The 23,095-nt window shown below is 40.7% G+C and overlaps 1 protein-coding gene across 1 annotated transcript in view; it reads right to left on the bottom strand.

Annotated features, from left to right (window-relative positions):
* The window catches only part of lrriq1 (leucine-rich repeats and IQ motif containing 1), a 46,886-nt gene that overhangs the window by 15,292 nt on the left and 8,499 nt on the right, over positions 1–23,095 (bottom strand). The window contains exons 10-22 of the mRNA XM_039808146.1: positions 22,922–23,072; positions 22,223–22,416; positions 20,279–20,406; positions 20,008–20,081; positions 19,524–19,617; positions 12,936–13,115; positions 7,499–7,966; positions 6,823–7,006; positions 3,606–3,731; positions 2,847–2,936; positions 1,789–1,922; positions 348–419; positions 155–243 (exon numbers count right to left, since the gene is read on the bottom strand). Of these exons, the coding sequence (XP_039664080.1) occupies positions 155–243; positions 348–419; positions 1,789–1,922; positions 2,847–2,936; positions 3,606–3,731; positions 6,823–7,006; positions 7,499–7,966; positions 12,936–13,115; positions 19,524–19,617; positions 20,008–20,081; positions 20,279–20,406; positions 22,223–22,416; positions 22,922–23,072 (1,984 nt within the window). The remainder of the gene's footprint in view (positions 1–154; positions 244–347; positions 420–1,788; positions 1,923–2,846; positions 2,937–3,605; positions 3,732–6,822; positions 7,007–7,498; positions 7,967–12,935; positions 13,116–19,523; positions 19,618–20,007; positions 20,082–20,278; positions 20,407–22,222; positions 22,417–22,921; positions 23,073–23,095) is intronic.

The following is a 23,095-nucleotide window of genomic DNA, read 5'->3' on the forward strand; positions in this document are numbered from 1 at the left end:
ACACAATGACCACACAGTTGTATCAACACCTCTCTAAAACACTGTCAGCAAAAACTTAGTCTCTATCGACGACGTTCCACTTCCGGGATTGTTCAGGTGCCACTGGCAACTGAGTGTATATTTACACCATTCTATTCTACACACACACACCCACCCCTACGTTTCTTCTGCTGTTGCTTCGTTGACTTCATCTTCTGGGCTCTCTTGAGCATCAGAAGGGCTGTGTGTCTGTCGGTGAAGCCCCTAGAGACAACAAGGACAGACGTGTCACACACAAAATCCCATGCAATGAAATAACAAAAAGACACACTGACATTGACAGAATGTATGATAAGTCAATGATTTACCATTCTTCCAGAATCTTTTCTGATCTTTCAGAGAGACCGCTGAGCGTTGAGGTTGAAGCAGGAGATTTGCCTCTGAAATCATAAAAACGATTGTCCTTAAAAATAAAACCTGACATGCAGAAATCTACAAATTCATATTTTATTATATGACCACACATATTTAAACATATTAAAACTGCAGGAATAGTATTAGCATGTTATCGACAATGTCCGCTTATACGCACAACCGGCACATACGGGTACTTCGCTAAAACTCAAGGCCGCGCCCCCTTTTGGGGGATAGAAAACAGACGGTCCCATAGAAGTCAATGCAATTTGTGTTTGGATCATAATTTTGACAAATGTGTGTGGATTTATTTCTTGTTAAACAGATGGTTTGTTTTATACACATGTCTAATGTTTATATTGTGACCTTGCCTGAACCTGAGCATTCATGATACCTTAATAAACTAAGTTTGATCGGCGCTGGTCTGGTCTATAGCCTGGAGCCAAAGCCCATCTATCAGGATCTATTTTAAGACATGGCAAGAGGACAAATCGAAGAGCGGGGTTTTTGGATGTATTGTTGGTGCAACAAACTACTCAGCAACCTTTTGGCATAGTTATTAATTCCAAACAGTTTGTTTAAAGTAAAAGTTTGGAGCGATTTACATTCCTCTGTCGTTACACTGTTGTCGTCTATGGGGAACGTGGGATTGTTTTCCCCTAAAAGTGGGCGTGAATCTGTTCAGAGACATTCTATGACGTTGCGCCGGTTGTGCGTATGATCAAAAGAGATCACCACAGCAAAAAAACAGTTAGCTATTGAAGCCACTTGGCTGAGGTCCAGTGGTACAGTAAAGCTTGAGTGTTTTGCCTAAAGGTTACATTACTTAAATTTGAAATGTAGACGATGTTGATCTAACCATGACACACTAGTATGTTGAATATGGACATAATTTAGACAAGAGTCGTCATGATTTTCATTGTAAGAAAAAGATGGTTGATTTTGTCTATTGCTTATTCAATATTGTCTGTGTTATTCCTGTTATTTAACTGTTTTTTATTGCACTTTAATACATACTTTTAGGTCCTCTAAACTTTGGTACCGGATCAAATATTTCGTATAAGTGTACTGAGGAAGGACAATAAACAATCTTGAATCTAATGCCGTTCTTAGTAACTTGCTTTGGGTTGAATACATATATGAATGTTACATTGTCAGTGTCGTATGAATGTTAGAGTAATCCAGGTACAGTTTATTGAAAGTGAAAATATGACGAGCCAGTTAGGATGCCTGGCTAACACCTACAGCTTAATGTGACTTTTTTTGTTTCTACTGTGTACAGACTCCTACAGCATTATTGTGATGATGTCAACAAAACACTCTGTATAACTAATTGGATTTGTTTTTCTTTCTCTGTATTAAATGCAGTCAAATGACAGCTATGGGTTGTTCTACCTGATGGGGCTCTCTGGGGAAAGCCTCTGTCCAGCAGAGTCCACCTGTTCTCCGGGCACCCAGGCCTGCTTTGGCCTCAATACAAGCGGTGGTGGGAGTATGTACTGGGAAGGTTCAGGAAAGTGCCCAGGAGGCTGAAATACACACATCAATCATTGTCAGCCATAATGTACAGCTCCTATGACTTTACTTGAGTAGATTTTAGTATACACAGCAGCAAATCTTTATATTATCTTCAAGGAGTTTTCATACACTGGAGCGGTTCTTTACATTTAATTCAACTGAGGAAACTTCTGCCAGGGAAAAAACTGAATCCTCATTTCAGGTGTGTTCAGAAGGTTGTGAAGCTGGAACTCTAAATGGAAAAATAGAGTTTGAGCTCGGTCTAGAAAACATACAGTCCTCAGTATATGTTGAATATACTGTATTAGAAAATGAAATGTACATATAAGACTGTCCACTAACATGAAACTCAAGTGAATGTTTTCTTTTGAGGTATTTCGCTGACAGTTTTCACACTCAAGGAATGCTCATATGTAAGTCAAACTAACAGCTTAATTACTCTCCAGATCCCATTTTCTCTTTGTGGAAGCACTAAATTGTTCATCCCTGCCTTTGATGCGTACCTCAGTGTCAACACATTGAGGCCGGCCATGACGGCAGCTGCAGCGCATCAGCTGGCCTAAAGCGGCCACCATGATGTATAGCGCTGAGCATGCTCCAAAGAAAAGATCCAACGAGAGGTAAATGAAGGGGGAAAAAACTGGACGACAGTCCGCCAGCGTGAAAAATGACATCTGCTGGTGCAGAGCAACCTACAGCCCTCCAGGAAATAATCTTGTTTTTTCAAGAGAGTAAATTTAAAGATCAATCAGGAAGAGGGAGACAAATCCTAGAGGGGGCGATAACCAAGATGAGAAAGGGACAGGTCAAGAAAATAACTCTTCCATTGACATCACACAGGGGCTGGTTTCCAAAATTCACTGGCCACTTTCACTAGAATACCAGCCCACCAGGTATTAAAAATATTACAGAATGTCCCAGGACAGTTGCTTTACCTTCAGAAACAGTGGCTGCTCAGACACAGGGTAACGTCTAGGAGGTGGGTCCTCAGTAAGCGACAATGTCCAGTCAATCTCCAGCGCTGCCTTTTTGAAAATAAAAAATATATAAAATATAGAAACTACGCACTATAGCTTTAAATTGATAGCTAATAAATGTGTAGTATGTTTAAACCCTTGTGTTGTCTTCCTGTCAACCTTGAAAAAAATCACTTTTTTTTCGATGTTTAAGACTCCTTTTTTTCACAGTTTGTTTTGGCTTTTGCCAACGTTTTAAATTGTTAAATTTTTCGTCTACACATTTTCAGCGCTTATTTCTACGTCCCATATTTTCTGATATAAAACAAAAATTGAAAACGGGTCAATTTGACCCGAAGGCGTGTCTAAATTTACATGTCTGTGGGTGTACCTGTATGTTTTTGTGTCTTTTTTAACAGGGTTTTGTGCATGTGTGTGCATGTTTCTGTGTCTTTGTATGTATTTTTGCAGATCTGCATGTGTGCAGGATTGTTTGTTTGTGTGTGTGTGTGTGTGTGTGTGTGTGTGTGTGTGTGTGTGTGTGTGTGTGTGTGTGTGTGTGTGTGTGTGTGTGTGTGTGTGTGTGTGTGTGTGTGTATAGAGAGTTGTGTTGGGTAAGTAAGTATATGCATTTGTGCATTTTGTATTGTCCATTGTGCAGGTTTGTGTAGCGATAGGGTGTGGGGTAAAGAATTACTGAACCATGAACGTGAGGAACACACAAACTTTTTCGCTTACCTCATCAAAAACACATTCATCCATGTCCACCTCCTCAAAGGTGTCGTCCTCTCCGGTGTCGGGGCATGTGACAGCAGCCAGAGCAGATGCGAGCCTCCTCCTCAGAGTGAAGCCCCTCCAAAACGCCTGGAGGTACCCAGGAACAAAATGGTAGAAAACCCTCCATGAATCACGAGGCAAACGTAAATATTGTGTGTTATCCCATTAGGGAGATAAAACATGTTAACCTTGTTTTAATTGCTGAGTGTTCTGCTGTCTGAACTCTGCGTGACTCCGGGCTGTTCCGAGACAAATGGAGCTCCAGTGTGCCTCTAAATCCTCCAATTCCCAATGGGCTGCGGGGGGCACACTTCACTTCAAGTTGAGCCGAGCAGGAATTCTAGAACTCTTACTACCGCACTTCTTTGGAATCTGATTAATTACTCATGTACCCCCAACCACCCACCGCAACAGACACACACTATTTCCACCACCCCCACCTTCTCCCTTAGAGAGCCCTAAAGGACTCATCAAACACTTTTTGTGTTGAAAAGGGATTTGGGAGAAGTGTTGAATAGCATGTTTTTTACAACAGCCACTTACTGTAGACCCATATACAGAATAGCCGAATATGCCTCCATAGCACGTATGAGGCCTGAAGATGGATGTTCAAGGGTGGAAAAGGACATTTTGAGATAATAATTGTGTGAAATTTACTTCAGCCACAATATTAAAAAGTCTAGTTGTAGCAGTAAGGTCCTTAATTACACACTGACAGGTTAATATGTGTGCATTCTTGTCCCAGTAATGTTTGTTAATAACCAGGTCCCGAGTTTTCTTTTTATTCATGGATCACGCAGTTTTGGAAGCTTGCCGTGCTGACACGTGGATCCGCTACACCCTGCACTAGTATTAATATTAGTTCTAGTCATAGTTCTATTAACTTTATTGGTACTATAATTGCTACTGTTCATCATACCAACTGCTATGATTATTATGAATCATATTTCTCCATATCTGTATATCTGTATCCGTGACTCTGTGTCCCAACCAGCAGCGGCAGATGGCCGCCCACCAAGAGCCAGGGTCTGTCCGAGGTTTCTGCCAGTAAAAAGGAAGTTTTTCCTCGCCACCGTCTCACCAAATGCTTGTTCGTGGGAAATTGTTGGTTCTTTGTAAATTATAGAGTGTGGTCTAGACCTACTCTACATGTAAAGTGTCCTGAGATAACTCTTGTTGTGAATTGACACTATGAATAAAATTGAATTGAAATTAAGTAGAAGTCTCTTGTCTATGCTAAATTAGGCTGCTAAATATTGAAGGTTTGTTTCAACAAAATGCCAAACACATTCGCCCATTCCATCTTCTTAAATGTAGTCTGTGCTGCTTTTCTCAGTTTAACATGATTGTAAATGGAATATATTTGTGTTTTTGACTGTTGGGCAGACAAAACAAGCAATCAGAAAACATCACCTTAAACTATGGGAAACTGTGATGGGTATTTGTTCTTATTTCTGACATTTTATAGCTTCAATGATTAATCAATAAACCAAAAACAGAATTGACCAATTATTCCAGTATGACCGCATTTTTACGTTTTTTGATCATTTCTGCTCTTTTATATCTCTAAATCGTTAGTTGTTCTAATGTAGATTTCCTTACATTTGCAATGCATCAATTGACATAGTGTTCTGGATGTGTGTACGGATGGGTGGACTGAACTAACTAACTAAGACTAGATTAAATTTTTTCTGTATCACTAAACTTGCACTTCCCCATAGCTGAAGAATAAAATCAGTTTTATGTCTGTGGTACAATCTGAAAGAGACTCGTGCCAATAATACGAAAAGCTGATTGGCTGCAATGTAAGTTACACGTCGGTCTTATTTATAGTAGTCTCGCTTTGCCAGACCCTCCTCCACAACACTGCAATGATGCGGAGGAGGGTCTGGCTAGTCCACATAGCATTCCGGGATGGGAGAAAAACGTGCTCTGGTTTTTTGGCATTTCTTTAAACCAATCAAAAGGAAGGAAGGAGGAAGGGGCACAACAGGTGCAGGTGGTGCGTTTGGAGGCCCACGCTGCATGGCTGCAGCAATCCTCTCCAGACTTGAGGAGATGCGCCCGAGAGGCCACAGCAACATCGCCACCCGGACAAGACGGGCATTTATTACTTTGCCGCATCTCGGACAGCTCCCGCTAGCGTACGCCAGGCAAATCCTCCGTCATAATAGCAATCCGCCATGGAACAAGCACGCCTGCTCTTAAAGGGAATGTGAGATGACGCTCTGATTGGTTATTTTCACGTTACGCCCAAACCACACCTAGCTACTTCAGACCAACCCATTTAAGATTTGCGTCGGGCGCAAGACTCATTTATCCCGCCGCTATAATAGCAACAGCGGCCCAGATCCGCCCACAAAGCTACTTGGCTTTTGCGTTTCATACTTGCGTTTCAGATCGTTAAAATAGGGCCCATAGACTACATTTGTAGTAATACAGCAAAATTATATTTGGACTAGCGAAAGAAAGAACTACAACACCATGGAATTTAAAAAAACTGAGCATTAGAGGTAGCATTGCATGGACATAGGAAAATTAACACCTGTTTAAAATTGTGTAAGACCTAGAACACAATACTTCAGCCAATTTAAGACTTTTATTTTGAAATTTTAGACTTTTTAAGACTTTTAAAGACCCTGCGAAAACCCTGAATAAATAACTATTAGAAAAAAATCAAATAGGTTGATTGATTAATTTGAGATATTCAAGTTATGCAGTCACACTTAGCTAGACCACTGTCTCCAGCACTGTACAAGCTCGGGACAAAGGTCCTGTTACTGCAGTGTTGGGGGAAAGAAAATGCTCTGAATTGTATCACTGAAACCAATCTGGGCTGGCAGTCTCATACTCTGTGGGTATCTTGCGTTGAGCACATAAAACATATTCTACTCCGACTGGATAATCATATTCTGACATAGACGCCATACTACACATAAATAAGTTGTTCATTTCCTGTGCGTAACTTTCAAAATAGCATCAGAGGGAAACTGGTTTGGTGGAGGATGTTGCAAAAATGGGCAAAAGACAAAACTGTAAAGCCACGTGGGTATGTTTTCTATGTAACAAAAGCAACAAAGACATTTAATAGTTGCCCCTTATTTATAGCCTGACTCCACTTGTTGTAGTAAGTCAAACAAAAAGTTCAGAATGTCTGACAAAATTCCAGAAGTTTTACCTGGATGACAGTTGCTGCGTAATCTTGGCCAACAATGCTCCCGTTAATATAGGAAGGTCCTGACTCTGGCTTTCCTCCATCTCTACCACTTCCACCTCCTTTCTCAGCTGTGGAAAGGCTGCTGATGTTCTCACATTTCAGTCTATATTTCCTCCACAGCTGCTGAATCACGACTGCTGCTGTGCTGCTCCGAAAAGGACACACACAGACAAACACACACACACACACACACACACACACACACACACACACACACAAAGTGAGGGATTTATATGATGTCATAGCACCTCTGTCTTTCAAAACATGAATTTATTTCTGAGCAGACATCTGAAAAAGAGGACTGTCCAGAGCCACCCTTCATATCAAAGATCTATCGTCCTCCCAAAGATAGTGCGGTGTTAATGATGAAGCTGCGTGTTAAAATGAATAAGATGTTCAACATCTGCTGTAAATCACTTAGAGGAGGCTCCAATAATGACAAATGCTCTGCAGCAGAAACTAATAAAATGCTGAGCTGCTATAAAAAGAATTATATAAAAAAGAGAGTGTTTGCTTTAAGTCAGCAGTGTCCACTTGTGAAAGAATTTGGAGGCTTTCTGTTGTTGACAACGTCGTGTTGGATGGAATGGACACTACAGAAGTGGACACTACTGACTCAGAACATTTGGCGAATTACTTTTGGAGATCCAGGTCTTGATGGTTGGACACAGGTGCCATTTCGTTATTGGAAGAAGTTGGTTTTCCGTTTGTTGCAGAGGAGTGAACACTGCCAGAGTTAGCTCTGCAAATTGTTGGCTCTGTCTTTGGACCTCTTGCAACAGTGTCGAATGAGTAATGCAGACTCTCTGCAGCTAACTTCTCCTCAAAAGTCCAGTATTTGTATCTGATATTGTCCCTGTTTGGAAGAACTGGTTGGACTTTTCCAGTGGATTCCATTTCTGGGCACTCAGTACACTTCTCAGCATTGGTGCTGTCCATGTGTCCAAGTCTTTCCTCAGGTTTTGTTTGGCTTGCAGCCCTGTGTTTGGCAGCCACAGTTGTGTTACCATATTCATGGGCAAATCTCTGGTCCTTAGCCAGCTGCAGAGCCTCAGCGAAGTGTCGGCAGGAGGTCTTTACAGCATCAAGGGAAGATGAGGCATTACTGTGAACAAATGCACACAAAAACACACTGTTTTAGGTCTGGATGCTTGCTCTTTTCAGAATGTCTTTACAATGGTAGCACTGATTAAACCTTAGTGTAATAAACGTGATGATCTTACCAATACTGCATAAACATAACAGTAGGAGCAGCAGTTTTAAAGCTAAGGATGTGCATGTTGGTTTTACTTAGATTTTGACTTGATTTCTGTCGTGATGTGATTAGTTTAACACTGGCAAATTCATCAGGAAGAGCAATACTATTAGTAAATCATCTAAGATCTGTGGACCATTTGTTCTGGGAGACAGCCTAGTCACAACCTGTGTGAGGTGGATTCTGTACAGTTCAGATGTAATCACCCTACCTACAGTACTAAGAAAAATGTTGGGTTTTCTAAAACATACACTGTATTTCCACATTTTAAAGAAAGTCACAGCTATGATCAAGAAACCACACTGGCAGTATATTTGTTTATGAACATAAACATTCAAAAAACACTGCTGCTGATGCTCAGAGTAATTTAGTTTGGAGCATACTGTTATGACATAGTATTAGTATATAGTATTAAATGTGTGGGTGTCTGAGTGAAGAGAGAGAGAGAAAAGAGAGAGAGAGAGAGAGAGAGAGAGAGAGAGAGAGAGAGAGAGAGAGAGAGAGAGAGAAAGAGAGGTGCCTGTCTGCTCTGTGTGTGCCCTAATACCATATAATGTCTCTTTCATTGAGGGGATAAACTGACTACAAAGCCACCTCAATGGAAACTTAATTAATCTATTAGCAGTGCTTGGCTCTGCTCCCCTCCCTGTCTTCCACCCTGAGGGGGCAGAGGCGCTTCAGTGCCCAGCCAGTCTGGAGAGCCAGTAGCCTTAGGTAGTAGAGCTTCTTCGCCACAAAGACCTAGCTCTTCGTTCTCAGTGGGACAAGTGAGAGGGCAGTCGGGAGGTCCAAAAGGATTGTGACCCCGCTGACCCCGTCACCCCCTTACCTGCTGGTTCACTCCAGGGTCACCATCAACATGTATACCACTGATATAAGAGCACAGTAATGATCAAAAACACGTTTTGTAATGCAAAAGCTGCGATATAAAATGTTTTTGACAGGGAGGTAATTACTACAAGACACAAAGACAACACTAAAATCCCCATTGTTCAATTATATTTCAGGACATTTGGAGACATTTGCTGTGGCTGTGTCATATGGATGCTCCCAGCAGAAGTCATAGCTGCAATAACTGCTGCAAGAAACTGAAGAGCGGCAAAAGTCGAGACAAAGCCTGTGCCAAAGTATTATGTATTTAGTGTGTCATTTATTGCAGATTGGATCTGCTTCTACAGCAGTAGCTATACAGATGCAGTTTATATCAACCTCAGGATAGACGAAAAATGCAAAAATATGCAAGATCGTAGCTTACTCACTGACTCGATATTTTTGACTTAGACTGCTGAGTCACATATTAGTTTCAGCTGAACTTTGAAATGCATCGTTACACAGCACAGGGCCTTTGAATTTTGATCCCCATCTCTTATGTGAGCATGTGAGAACTGTTTTAAGATAGACTTGAAAAGAATTAAAACTACCCTTAAAGCAGCCCAGTTTTCCTAAGAAGTACATTCATATTGAATTGATTTGCAGCACACAAATTACATGCAGTGTCAATGTTCAGTGGGCGCCCTATAGCAAGGTGGAAAGTAAGGGCGGGGAGGTTGGGGTGGGTGTGTACCGCATCTGACATATCCAACATTTATGAAAAACATCCAGCTTAAATTTAATTATTCTTGTGTCTCTAAATCATGGCCATATGCATTGTCTCTGTGATACTGAAGAGAACATAACAAATGAATTCTATTCTACTGCATTAACCCTTCAGCTTGTCTCTGAGAGACATTTTAGGTGTTTGGTAACAAGGGAAAAATGCAATGAGAACACAGAACATAGCCAGGGGAAGAAGTAGTAAGAAGCAGCAAGACTTCTTTTCCACAAAAAAAATTTTCATTGATATTTTTAAGGGATTTGTATTTGTTTTTCTTAAACTTCGGTTTGTATTAAGAGAAAGATTTAAGTTGCTCAGCAAAATCCATAAGAAGTACATTGTAGGTATGAAAGAGAGGCATTTTGTAAGGAACAGATGATTTAGCCTCCACTCTACACCCTGTAGAGAAGAGTTGTGAAACCATACCCCTGATAAACCCCATGGTTCCCCACCTTACGTCGTCAGTGGACCGACGTGTGGCACTCTTCTCACCTCTTCTAAACCTGTGTCAGACACAAGGTCAGGCCAGAGGTTAAATGGCTGTGTTGGTCCTTGCAAAGCCCGCAGAATGGCTCATTGTCCAGAGGCCAGGGGGGTAAGAGGGCAAACAGTGAGGGGTGAAGCAAAGAGAGCACCACGCTACCCCCCCAAGCCATAGGAGTCCTCGGTGTGACCCGTATGGGTAGCCGCAGCCACGTTTCATCTTTTGTGCTGTGTAATTTGGAAGGGTCATGAAGATAAGCAGAAAGTTGACCACTGTTTTAAGTGTTGGTGGTCCGTCTCGCAGAGGAGCGTCAATGTGTGCAGAGGCCAGTGACATCGAAGGACTTGTGAAAATAGATAGACGTTGTCTTTAGGCTCACTACGCCCTATGTATCAGACATAACAAGAGGATAGCTAACATTCCTGACTGCTTCATGTCTGTCTGTCTGACAGGCTGATCAGCACAAGATGAAATTCATTTGTTTTACTCTGGTTTGCCATTTGATTCTATTTTTCTTTCTTTTCAAGTGTGCTATAATCCCTTTAGGGTTTCACCTTTTAGTTCTTTTTTCTCTCTTTTCCTTAAAAGTAATATATATACTGTATATAATAATGATGTGATGTTGGGTGCCTGGGCAGCTCACCTGGTAGAGCGTGCGCCCATGTATAGAGGTGTACTCCTCGACGCAGCGGCCGCAGGTCAGAGTCAAACCTGCGCCCGCTGCGCCTTTGCTGCATGTCATTCCCCCTCTCTCTTCCCCTTTATGTCTTCAGCTGTCCTCTATAAATAAACTCCTAAAAATGCCCATAAAAATAATCAAAATAAAAAAAGATTAATGTGATGTGGAATTATTAAATTCTTGACACAGAGTTTAGTGAGAAGTTAGATAAAAGTGGGAAAGAGCATGCTATCTGTGACACTGGAACAACAGTACAGTACATTGCATTCATTACCCTTTTTTTTTTTTTTATTTGGACACCTCAAAGCCAAATTTGAATGAACAAATCTGAGCTGAGCAATTCCCTCCTCCCTTCCCATTAGCTGCTTCCAAGCAGAAATCAGTCCTCTAGACATTTCAATTTACCAACACAGATGATGTAAGACTGTTATATTTATCAATTTTAATTCTTTTAGACCTAAGTGCAGCCTTCGACACAGTAGACCATACTATTTTAATTGACTGCCTTAAATCCTGGGTTGGCATCAAGGATACTGCACTAAGGTGGTTTTATTCGTACCTTTTAGAAAGAACCTACTCGGTCTCCATAGGTGATTACTCATCATCTACAGCAAACATTACCTGCAGTGTAGCGCAGGGTTCGATTTTAGGCCCAATATTATTTTCAATCTACACGCTTCCGCTAGGCCATATCCTCACAACGTCTCTTTTCACTGTTACGCGGATGACACACAGATATACCTTCCTTTGAGACCGGACGACCCAGAAAGCCTAGCTGCTGTTTAAAACTGTCTTAATGATGTTAACTGCTGGATGTCACAAAACTTTCTTCAACTCAATAACTCAAAATCAGAAATCATACTGTTCAATCCCCCAAATCCTGCAAGTCTCAATGAGAGTAACCTTGGTCCCCTGTCTGCCAATATGAAGCCAACCGCCAGAAATTTGGGAGTTGTATTTGACTCAGATTTAACATTCTATCCCCACATCAAGAAGGTCGTCCAGTTCTTTTTCCTTCAATTACGAACCATCTCCAGAATAAAATCCATGCTCTCCAACTCTGACCTGGAAAAAGTAATTCATGTATTTATCATCTCCAGACTCGACTATTGTAACTCCCTCCTCTCCAGCATCAGCCAAAGGTCACTCTCTCGCCTCCAATTGGTTCAAAACGCAGCAGCTAGGCTTCTCATTGGTTTTAACAGACAACACTCATATTACCCCAATCCTGGCGTCTCTCCATTCGCTCCCTGTTTGTTTTAGAATTGATTTTAAGATTTTCCTAATCACTTTTAAAGCCTGTATGAGTCTGGCTCCTAGCTACAGTACATAGCAGAGATGTTGTCCCCATATGAGCCAGTTTGTAGCCTTAGATCCTCGGGCAGGGCCCTTTCAGCTGTTCCAGAGTCCAGGCTGAAAACTAAGGGTGACCGTGCTTTTGCCATCAGGGCCCCATGACTTTTGAACGATCTGGACATAAGGACATAAGGCTCGCAGGATCAGTTTGTGACGTCGGCCCTACTGTTTGGCTGCCTGTTATTTTTACTGACCTCATCTGCCTTGCTTGTCTGTCAAAGCACTTTGTAAACTTTGTTTTTAAAAGGTGCTATATGAACAAAGTTATTATTATTATTATTATTATTATTATTATTATTATTATTATTATTATATAACTAAGCGGAAACTGTCTGAACATCCCTGGTGCCAGTATTAGAGAAAATTATCATGCTAAAATGTGGTTATCGATAAGCACCTCCGATTACAGATTTTCTTTGTACTTGATGGCAGGGTTCAAAATTAGCACCATTTACCAGCAAAATGCTGGTCAAATATGCAAGTGGCTGGTAGATTGCTTCACTCACCAGCTAAAAAAAACAATGATAATATTTTGAGTGGCTGCTAAAATTTGAAAATTCACTAGCCATTTGGCTGGTGGATGAAAAAGTTAATTTTGAACCCTGCTTGATGGGTTAGTGACAGCTCTAGAAAGGATTAACCTGTGCTCCTCCACACTAGACACAGCGCACTGACAGTCCACCCACACAAGCAGTCAGTTTCTTACCTGAGCTCCCTGCTGTGCTGCTGCTGTAAATCACCAGTCTGCTGAAGCTGAGCCTGGCAGAACGCTAGGAAGCTGCCCGGAGCCAAGCTGACCTGTTGAACAGCACGGGGCGGTAGAAAAGAGTCTGTCTCCTGGTCATCGATGGCCCTCAGCCCAGGCACTGCTTTCTGCAGAGTGGATCTGAAAAGGAGAGCAAGCTGGATAAAATATCAAGGGTCATTAAGGCCGCCTTTTAATGGCCTTCATTTTTTAGTTACTGTTATTTTTTTGGTTAGTTATTTTTTAGTTCCTGTAATATCAATAAAACGTCTAATAGTATAAGCAGCGTATTTAAATGGAAAACAGTTTTTGGGATATTTCTTTAAGGAGTATTGTATTTAAACAACAAACAACCAATGTGGTTTACAAATAGAATACATATAATACAAAATAAAACCATGATATCAGCTATAATATTGGCAGCAGCACTGAACAACAACACTGCATTTATTTGAAAATTTAGATGACAAAAGTATAGTAACAAAGTATTATATTTCTATCTTTTATCTACTAAGACCTTCTTAGCAGACACATTCACATCACATTTCTGTCTTTTTAAATAACTATACTATTGCTGCTATTGTTCTACATTAAAGTACAGCATTTTGAAAGCCCTCTTCGACCACTGCAGTGAATACAAACACTTTGGTGAGTCCTACAGTTGGTATAAAAAACAAAGTAATCAAAGACGATGGTGGCTTTTGATTGCGGCATGAATAGAACTAAAAAAAAAAATGGCTGAGATTTCCGCTGAGGATTTTCAAAATGATGCTCAAGTTAGAGCGAGAGCTTCTGTCGACGACAAAGACAAAGAGCTTTTACCAAGGGGTATACTTGTAAACCATATTTCTATCTGTATATCTCAATTGGTTAAAAAGCTATCTGTAATACTGAAGGGTTAAAGCAGCCATTCTCTGTTTAGTTTGACAACTAAGAGTTTGAGAAGACTGTTTCAGGTCCCACTGAGGCCACTCATAGTACATGCTGTTCTCTATGCTGAGTTCACTGTACATTTTGTGTTCTGGACTAATCTATTTACAGTGATTACATTTTAAGACAGGTAATGTAATTGTCAACTTAACTATATTGTTTTCTCACAGTGTAGTTACGCAGGCACTTTAGATAAGAACTCTAACCATGCCATATGTTAGGTAGTATCAGCCTACAAACTTGGGGGGGAGCCCTGAGTGGCTGTGAGTCTGGGGGAGCGGTAACTGCTGCCTGAGGCTAAGGATGTACAAGCAGAGGAATCCCAACTATCTGCCAGAGAAACAGACTCAGAGCATCTACTAGTGGAGGCCAAATGTGGTCTGTGTTCAGTGGGAAAATGTGGAGCTAGAAACTCTACAGGACACTTGGGAACAGCAACAATAAAACCCGTAAAAAATGCAAGCCTTCAGGCTACAAAGTCTATTTTTTTTAAACATTTTGAAGAACTGGGTTTTTCAAAATTGATTCCAAGAGCACCATATGCTCTTAAATCGTGTCTACTATGTCACCAAAGGAGGATAAAACATGTGCTGAAGGTAAACCTTTCATTTCACCTGCTCAAAATGTGTGTTTTTGTGAAAATGTGAGCATTTCTTATTCCATGCTATATCTCTTTACATGGATATTTCAAGATGTTTTAAAAAAATCCATGGCTATAGATTTTTTAAATAGTAGATCCTGCTGGATTCTTTAAAACACAGCTCCACTTTACTGTTATAATCCAGTTGATGTACCTACTGACCTCACAACTAATAAAGACGAAGCACAGAGCAAAGTATTACAGTCAGAAAAAAAGCTAATGATGGTGCCTCAGGTGGTTTATTCTGATTCAGGTATGGATCTTGAACCCTTTTCTTGCAAACAATTTGAACCCGTATAAAGGGTTCATACTGTATTCTGATCGGAGGCATAGTTTTCCCATCCCTACTGCCACCCGGAGACAAAGACGTGACCACAAAGCACGGGATCTGTGTACTGTCAGAGGGATATGGTTTTGATGTGGCCCACTTGGTCTCTCCGAAACAGATCCGGATTAGATTTCAACCCTTCGGGCATGTTATCTGGCTGGCTGTCTTCAAATGAAGCTCCAAACCCAAATAGGACATTTTGACGGTTACATGAGCTCATTGAGGTGGGCAATGTAATGTAATTCAATTAAGGAATGGACGCCATTTGGACACACTTGGGAGAATGCAAAGTAGACCTATGTACAAATAATTGGATGCCATCAGTTATGGATGTTTACAATGGCTGATTCTCATTAACTGGGGAGATTTGCTGGTTTCAGAAAGACACCTCTCTCTGTACTGTGATAACCTCTGTACTACATGCAGTCTCATTGTCTTTTTGAAGCATAACACATTTTTCTGTTGGAGCAATGTGTGTATTTGTAAAGACTGAAATAATAAATTTAAATTATATTTCATTTGAAAGAAAGTAGGAGCTTCACAACTTAGATGAATCTCTTTCTCTCCTTACAGCTATATCTACATTGACTATACTTGGACTTCAACCTGAACGTTCCCTAAATTAATATAAATTTCCTCCTCCTTTCTGAGGGAAACGCTGTTCTTGGCTCACATTCCTTTATCCTCCTACTCCAGCCCGTACGGGCACAAGTCCGTATTTCATTTAGTGAAGACTTCCTCCAAACCACATGCTCTTAAAGTGGCCCTGATTAATCAGGTCCAATATTTTCTTCTTCCAGGTCTCCTGGATCAGGGGCTGCCTACAGGGAGTGTAATTCTTAGCGCTTGCCTTTTGCTGCTTTAATTTAGCCGGTGTTATCACTGGCTCTGGATGAAAGGGCCAGGGCATGAGTGTGGAAATACAGAGGGTTAATTCCACTGTTGGCACTGGAGGTTAGGTAAAGTTCAAGGAAATATTAAGGTAATGTTTCAGTTAAGGCTTGCGACGGGAAAAACGTCCACAAGTAACTCATGTTTTTAGGATGTCTTTTGGACAGTGAATAACCCACTAAGCAAGAAACACTACAAATTAAAAAACAGAAATGTTATATTCAAACTGTCCACATTATTAAACCAACTGGCCAGTGGTACAAAAGGAGGAATGTTTTACATGTGCAACTGACATTCAACTCTTCACAGTTAAGACGTCATAAAATAATTTCTCTGAAAAGATAAATAAATAGATAACTTTTCTGAAACATTCAGGGCTATTTGAAAGGGGCAAGAGAAGTATAGGTTTTCATATTTTGGTGTTACTAAATGGGTGTGAGTAGCTTTGAGGAGCCAAACAACTTTGCGAACCTGTAACAGCTGACATCATTGCTCATGACAGGCCAATAGAAGCATTAAGATGAGCGGTCTTGCATATTTTTTATATAAACTCACTGCAACTGTCTTAACTCGGGAAAAATATTTAGGCATGATAAGTGAATGAGCAAATTGACACTGAAATGAGAATTGATTTTTCTGTTGTACCAATATTTTGGGAATTACGAGCACTTAGTGTGGCGTACGTAAGCACAGATGTCGGTGGCACGTCGCAGTAATCTAATAGCGGACGCGGATCACAGTGCTAATCCTGGGAAGTGGACAGGAAGGCCTGTGTTCTGCTGGAATGTTTAGACTACCTGAGCCAGTAGACCGAAATTTCTGATAAAGAAATAAGCTGTGTTCGAAACCGTCCCGTCACAGAAATAGTGCACTATATAGTGTGTTTGCCTTTTTGTAGTGGTGTTCGAATTCTCTGCGGTTAATTTCAATCACTATATAGTCCACTGTAAAATACCCACAATGCACAGCTGATTTGATTGTACATACGATGTATCCTACATTTTACTCCCGTATACCACAATGCAATGTGGCCGTGTTTTCCCGGAGGAGAAGAAGAAGCAGAAATCAAACTGAAAAGGAAAAATGGAGCGGACTTTCGTGTCTAAACAGCGGAAATGTAACACGCAACATATAAACAACCTTTTACTCTCCTCCTGTGTGCTCGCTTTGTTTCAGGGACGTATTAGAAGTATTTTAGTTTCGGTTTGTTTACATGATGCTGGGCGCGCCCGCCTCCGTCACACAAACAACGGGCGCATCTCACAAGTCACGCAACAATGTGTTTTCAGTGAGTGTCCGAAATCTTGTATGGTTGTTCCATATATAGTTCACTATTTAATAAACACTGTAAAGGGAATAGTGAGTGAGTGAATAAGGGAGCGGTTTCAAACCCATTTTCACTGGTATGTTCCTTTGAACGTTCATCCCGGCGAGTGATATTTCAGAGCAAAGGAAATTGTAACTCAACCTTTTGTCCAAAGAATTTCCGGAAAGAACGGCGGAAATTTCTAATTACACTATGTTGTCTGTGTGGCAGGTACTGCAGAGGAGAAGGCGCGAAAGTTAGAGGTGAACAGAACAAGCATCCAGAAGATTAGAGAGTACAGGGCACATTCAAATCATCTTAATACAGTAGCACTGCCTGATGCGTCTTACAAGCAGATGCATCCACATTAGAAAACAATGACCTTAGATCAGGGGTCTTCAACGTCTTTTATGCCAGGGACCCCTTAGCTGAAAGAGAGACTGAGTAGGGACCACCTACCGCATATATTGTATGCAATTGAGTTGCACATTAAACTGGGCAGAATGGATGAAAAGAAATGGATATTATTTATGCATCATGTTTTCATGTTAAACATACATCCGGAAGGCACAGTGACTACTTAAGCTTAACTGTTGCTATACCTTACCTATAGTAAGCTTATCTTCAATGTGCAAATATATATACAGTCCTTGCAAGTATTCCCTTGAACGTTTCGACCTTTTGCCACATTTCAGGCCTCAAACATAAAGATATAAAACTGTAATTTTTGTGAAGAATCAACAACAAGTGGGTCCCAATTATGAAGCAAATCATTGGCTATTTCAAACTTTTTCAAATAAAAACTGAAAAAGTGAGTGCAAAATTATTCAGCCCCTTTACTTTCAGTGCAGCAAACTCTCTCCAGAAGTTCAGTGAGGATCTCTGAATGATCCAATGTTGACCTAAATGACTAATGATGATAAATAGAATCCAGCTGTGTGTAATCAAGTCTTCCGTATAAATGCACCTGCTTGTGATAGTCTCAGAGGTCCGTGTAAAGTGCAGAGAGCATCATGAAGAACAAGGAACACACCAGGCAGGTCCGAGATACTGTTGTGGAGAAGTTTAAAGCCGGATTGGATACAAAAGATTTCCCAAGCTTTAAACATCCCAAGGAGCACTGTGCAAGCGATAATATTGAAATGAAGGAGTATCAGACCACTACAAATCTAAGACCCGGCCGTCCCTCTAAACTTTCAGCTCATACAATGAGAAACTGATCAGAGATGCAGCCAAGAGGCCCATGATCACTCTGGATGAACTGCAGAGATCTACAGCTGAGGTGGGAGACTCTGTCCATAGGGACAACAATCAGTCGTATACTGCACAAATTTGGCCTTCATGGAAGAGTGGCAAGAAGAAAGCCATTTCTTAAAGATATCCATAAAAGTGTTGTTTAAAGTTTGCCAAAAGCCACCTGGGAGACACACCAAACATGTGGAAGAAGGTGCTGTGGTCAGATGAAACCAAATCAAACTTTTGGCAACAATGCAAAACGTTATGTTTGCGTAAAAGCCACACAGCTCATCACCCTGACACACCATCCCCACTGTCAAACATGGTGGTGGCAGCATCATGGTTTGGGCCTGCTTTTCTTCAGCAGGGACAGGGAAGATGGTTAAAATTGATGGGAAGATGGATGGAGCCAAATACAGGACCATTCTGGAAGAAAACCTGATGGAGTCTGCAAAAGACCTGAGACTGGGACGGAGATTTGTCTTCCAACAAGACAATGATCCAAAACATAAAGCAAAATCTACAATGGAATGGTTCACAAATAAACATATCCAGGTGTAAGAATGGCCAAGTCAAAGTCCAGACCTGAATCCGATCGAGAATCTGTGGAAAGAACTGAAAACTGCTGTTCACAAACGCTCTCCATCCAACCTCACTGAGCTCGAGCTGTTTTGCAAGGAGGAATGGGCAAAAATGTCAGTCTCTCGATGTGCAAAACTGATAGAGACATACCCCAAGCGACTTACAGCTGTAATCGCAGCAAGAGGTGCGCTACAAAGTATTAACTAAGGGGGCTGAATATTTTGCACGCCCAATATTTCAGTTTTTATTTGTTTAAAAGGTTTGAAATATCCATAAATTTCGTTCCACTTCATGATTGTGTCCCACTTGTTGTTGATTCTTCACAAAAATTACAGTTTTATATCTTTATGTTTGAGGCCTGAAATGTGGCAAAAGGTCGAAAAGTTCAAGGGGGGCGAATACTTTGCAAGCACTGTATATTTTTTTACAAATAGGCAAATTTATCTTTGCTATTAAAATGGTGGATTCATATTAATGTATATTTTCAGACTTATTTTAATTTTTGAAACAAGAAAATTATTTCCCCTGCACTAACTCTGAGGACCCCCTAGGATTCCCGGACCCCCTTGTTGAAGATCTCTGCTTTAGATCATAAAAAAACAGTAGCCTAACTCCTCCATCCAGCCCTCGTCTTACCTCCAGCCACTCTCCTGCTGAAGAGGATTCCCTGTGAGGTGGACCTCTCGCAGGGATGGACATCCCTCCAGACTTTCACACACGTTCTGGAGCTCTGAGAGAGAGGTGGAAAAACATCTTTGCCTTGTCAGTGTCTAATTTTCCGTCTATTGTTCCCTCTCACCAGTGTCTCATCTAGTTATGCAGCGCTCTACATCGACTGAACGAAATAAACAGAGATGTGTTTCAGAACTTATGCGTCTTTTTTTCCATGGAGTCATATACTTTACTTGGACAGCAGAGCATAGAGCCAATATTAACGCAGCATTGTCATGCAAAGTGTTTATGCCCAAAGGTTTGTCAATTTATAGCTATTGTAAATTCTTTTGTTAAGTAAAATCAATCTGTGGCTGAGTGGGAGTAAGGGATTGGGAAAGATAAAGTAAAGCTTTTATGATGAGAAAATGGGATTTATATAGTCTGATTAATCAAGACAGCCTGTTACCTGACATGCAGTTAAATCGAAGATCCAGATTCGCAAGGGACACAGAATCAGACATGGAGGGCAGCTGGGTAATTCTAGGACACACAGAGACAAATTATAACCCCTTTTGAAAGCGGCAATACACTATAAATTAACATTATACCGCTGTTAAACATAGTTTAACAGCTTTCATTTTTGATATCAAATTATAAAAACAAAATTGAAAAATGTGCTACTATCACATACAGGCATAATTCAAAGACAGATATCAAGTAGGACTGGAGGAATATACCGGTTTTGGGCCACAGAGAGATGTTGCATGAGAGGGAGCCAGCAAGCAGTGAGGCCCTGCAGGGAAGAAATGCTGTTGTCGTCTAGATGCAGCTCTCTGAGGAGGACCTGGTTGTTCAGACTGGGGGGCTGATGGGGGAAAAAACTGGGTGAAGTTGTCAGTTACCACTGGTCACACTTTGGGGTTAGACTAACTTTCTGTTGTTGCTGCTGCTGCTGCTGCTGCTGCTGGTCCAGCGACGCCTAAATGACCCCGTCCATCAACGTCAGTTGTTTTAGTCCTGCTGTGTTTACAGTCATCAGTGTCGGCCGCAAGTTAAGCTCAGCTGCAATCTAAGGGGTGTTTTAGAAAATACTAAAGGTGATGTAATCACCATAGAGCTTTCAGTGGCTAGAATGCATGGCGCGAGTGAGAGAACTATTCACAGTGGGCTGGTGCTTATAATGACATAAAGGAGCTAGTGAAATGAGGATGTTGTTTGTTTTCTGTCTATGCTTGATGCAAGTAATGTATGACGCTATATTGCTATGTTGGTTTAACTTATCCTGAGGTCTGGGGGGGGGGGTCGCCACAGGGGAGGGTTTGTGTGGAGAGTGAAGCAAAAATACTGAAGGTATATAAATGATCATGCTTATAACTATTGTTTGTATGTACCTTTATTTTGCATGCTTTTCTTTTTCTCGACTTATGCCTGATCAAGCAATTACCAGTGAAGGTAGGTGATTGGACATTCTCTCTCCAATTGTTGCTTATGGAGCATTCTCACGGAAGATATCTGAACTAATGGTAACTGTAATGTAACTTATAACATCAATCAGTACCTTTCATTAAGGTAAGCCAGTGGCAGGGCCCTGGTATTGTGCATTCTGACTCTCTTGCATCTCTCTTTTAGTTCAAATAAAGCCTATGCGACTGATGAATTCAAGAATGCGCTTCATGCTTTACTTCGATGTTTTGGAGACTTTCAGGTCGAAGTTCATCTTTGCTGTCTGCAAATAGAAGTGTTCTGTTAGTGTATCGTACGTGGGAAAATGGAGTGTGCCATCGCCCCGTTTTTCGTGAAACATTACACTGAGCACCATCACTTTCAGATCACTTACATTGAGCTTGTTACATCGCATCCTTTTTTAGTTCAATGGGCAATTTTGTTGGACTGAAGGAAAATATGATGTTCCTTTCGCTGATCCATCCATTTAAACCCTTAATCCTGTTCAGGGTTACAGACAGACATGTGACAGATTTTCAATATCTTTTTTAATTTTTTGGTTTTTGTTTTGTTTAGTTAGTTTTTTTCACAGATGGGGTAAACTTTGAAAATATTCCATATGAGGCCATGGCATTAAGTTGTAGTCAAAGGGAAATTTTGGTTTCCCCAGCCTGTGGTTTTGTCAAGATAATCTGTTCAACCATGATCTGTTTAAGGTGATAATGTGAGCCCCCAAATTTGCTTCCTCTCAGGAGTTGTTGATTTAAATCAGCACATACTGTATGTATTTGTAACACTTTCAAGCTTTTATTTTGAAGATTTGACACACACAAATGACTAGCACTACACAACGATCCCTGTCAGAATTCTAATGTGGGGTCTGTGATTTTAAAACCAATACAGGAAATAGTGTTATATTTTTCTCTCTGCATCTTGATATGAAAATAAAAAAGAAGTCTAGTTATATGCAGAAAGCAAAGGTTTTTCATCTTTGTTTTCTGCATATTCATAATTTTTTTTATTGGCTTTTTTTGCTAATTTTCCATGGAAATAAACAAATTATTTACATCACTACCAGATCAAAAACAGAATGATGTTAGCCTAATTCAATACAACCTGTTGAGTTAAAGCTCCTCATCACCCTCAAACATCCAAATCAGTTTCTATACAGATCTCACACAAAACTGCAACCGTGAACAGTGACACCCAAGAACAATACTTTCAGTTTTTCTTCTTACCTCAGTGAGGCTGTTGGCTCTCAGGTCCAGTGTGTTGAGCAGAGCGCTGTTCTCCAGACCCTCCACACTTGCCAGGTGGTTGTGTGAGCAGTTCAGGTGCAGGAGAGTGAACACATCCCTCAGTCCTTTGGTGCTGATCAGCTGGTTGTGATCCAATGACAACCTCTGCAGTCTCCTCATAGACTCCAGACCAGCTAGGAATGAGAGGGACAATGAGAAGACACTTATTTAGATTGCTAAAAAGCACAGGGTGAGTCTGCATATAAGCAGTAAACAAAGCGTAAGCATGTCTAAAAAAACTTAATTTGAATAGCCCTCTCCTATAAAAATTCAGTTTTAAAGGTCAGTCACGATGTTACAGTAGCTGAATATACAATTCAATGTGTTTAACCTTTTGCCTGGCCAATATCTATTTATGACTTTAGCCTCAGGGCTCCAGTTCACTTCAGTAAATAAATCACTTTTCAATGCATATTGTAGTTGAAGTGAATGAAGCCCAGGGCTGAAAAGAAGAGAGATGCTGCCCTCTGGTGGAGCATTGCAGACTTGGGCTACAAAACTAAAACTAAAGACCTTCATTGTAATGTGTGACACAATCACAAATTACAATGACAACAATCTGTTGTATGTTATTTGTTTCTTTACAACAAATAAACATCCAAGTTAATGTTCCATTAGGTATATAATGATTTTTCTCACCAATGCGGGTGATGGAGTTGTGTGAGAGGTCTAGAACGTCCAAATTTTCAGCACCACTTAAACCATGGATGGACGTCAGCTTGTTGTGGCCGAGTTGAAGAACTCGTAAACTAGTCATATTTTCACAGTTGACAAATGAGATGTCGTTTTCCTGTAACAAAACAAATAAAGATC

This window comes from Perca fluviatilis, chromosome 8, assembly GCF_010015445.1.
Source record: "Perca fluviatilis chromosome 8, GENO_Pfluv_1.0, whole genome shotgun sequence".
NCBI classification, from domain to species: Eukaryota; Metazoa; Chordata; class Actinopteri; order Perciformes; family Percidae; genus Perca; species Perca fluviatilis.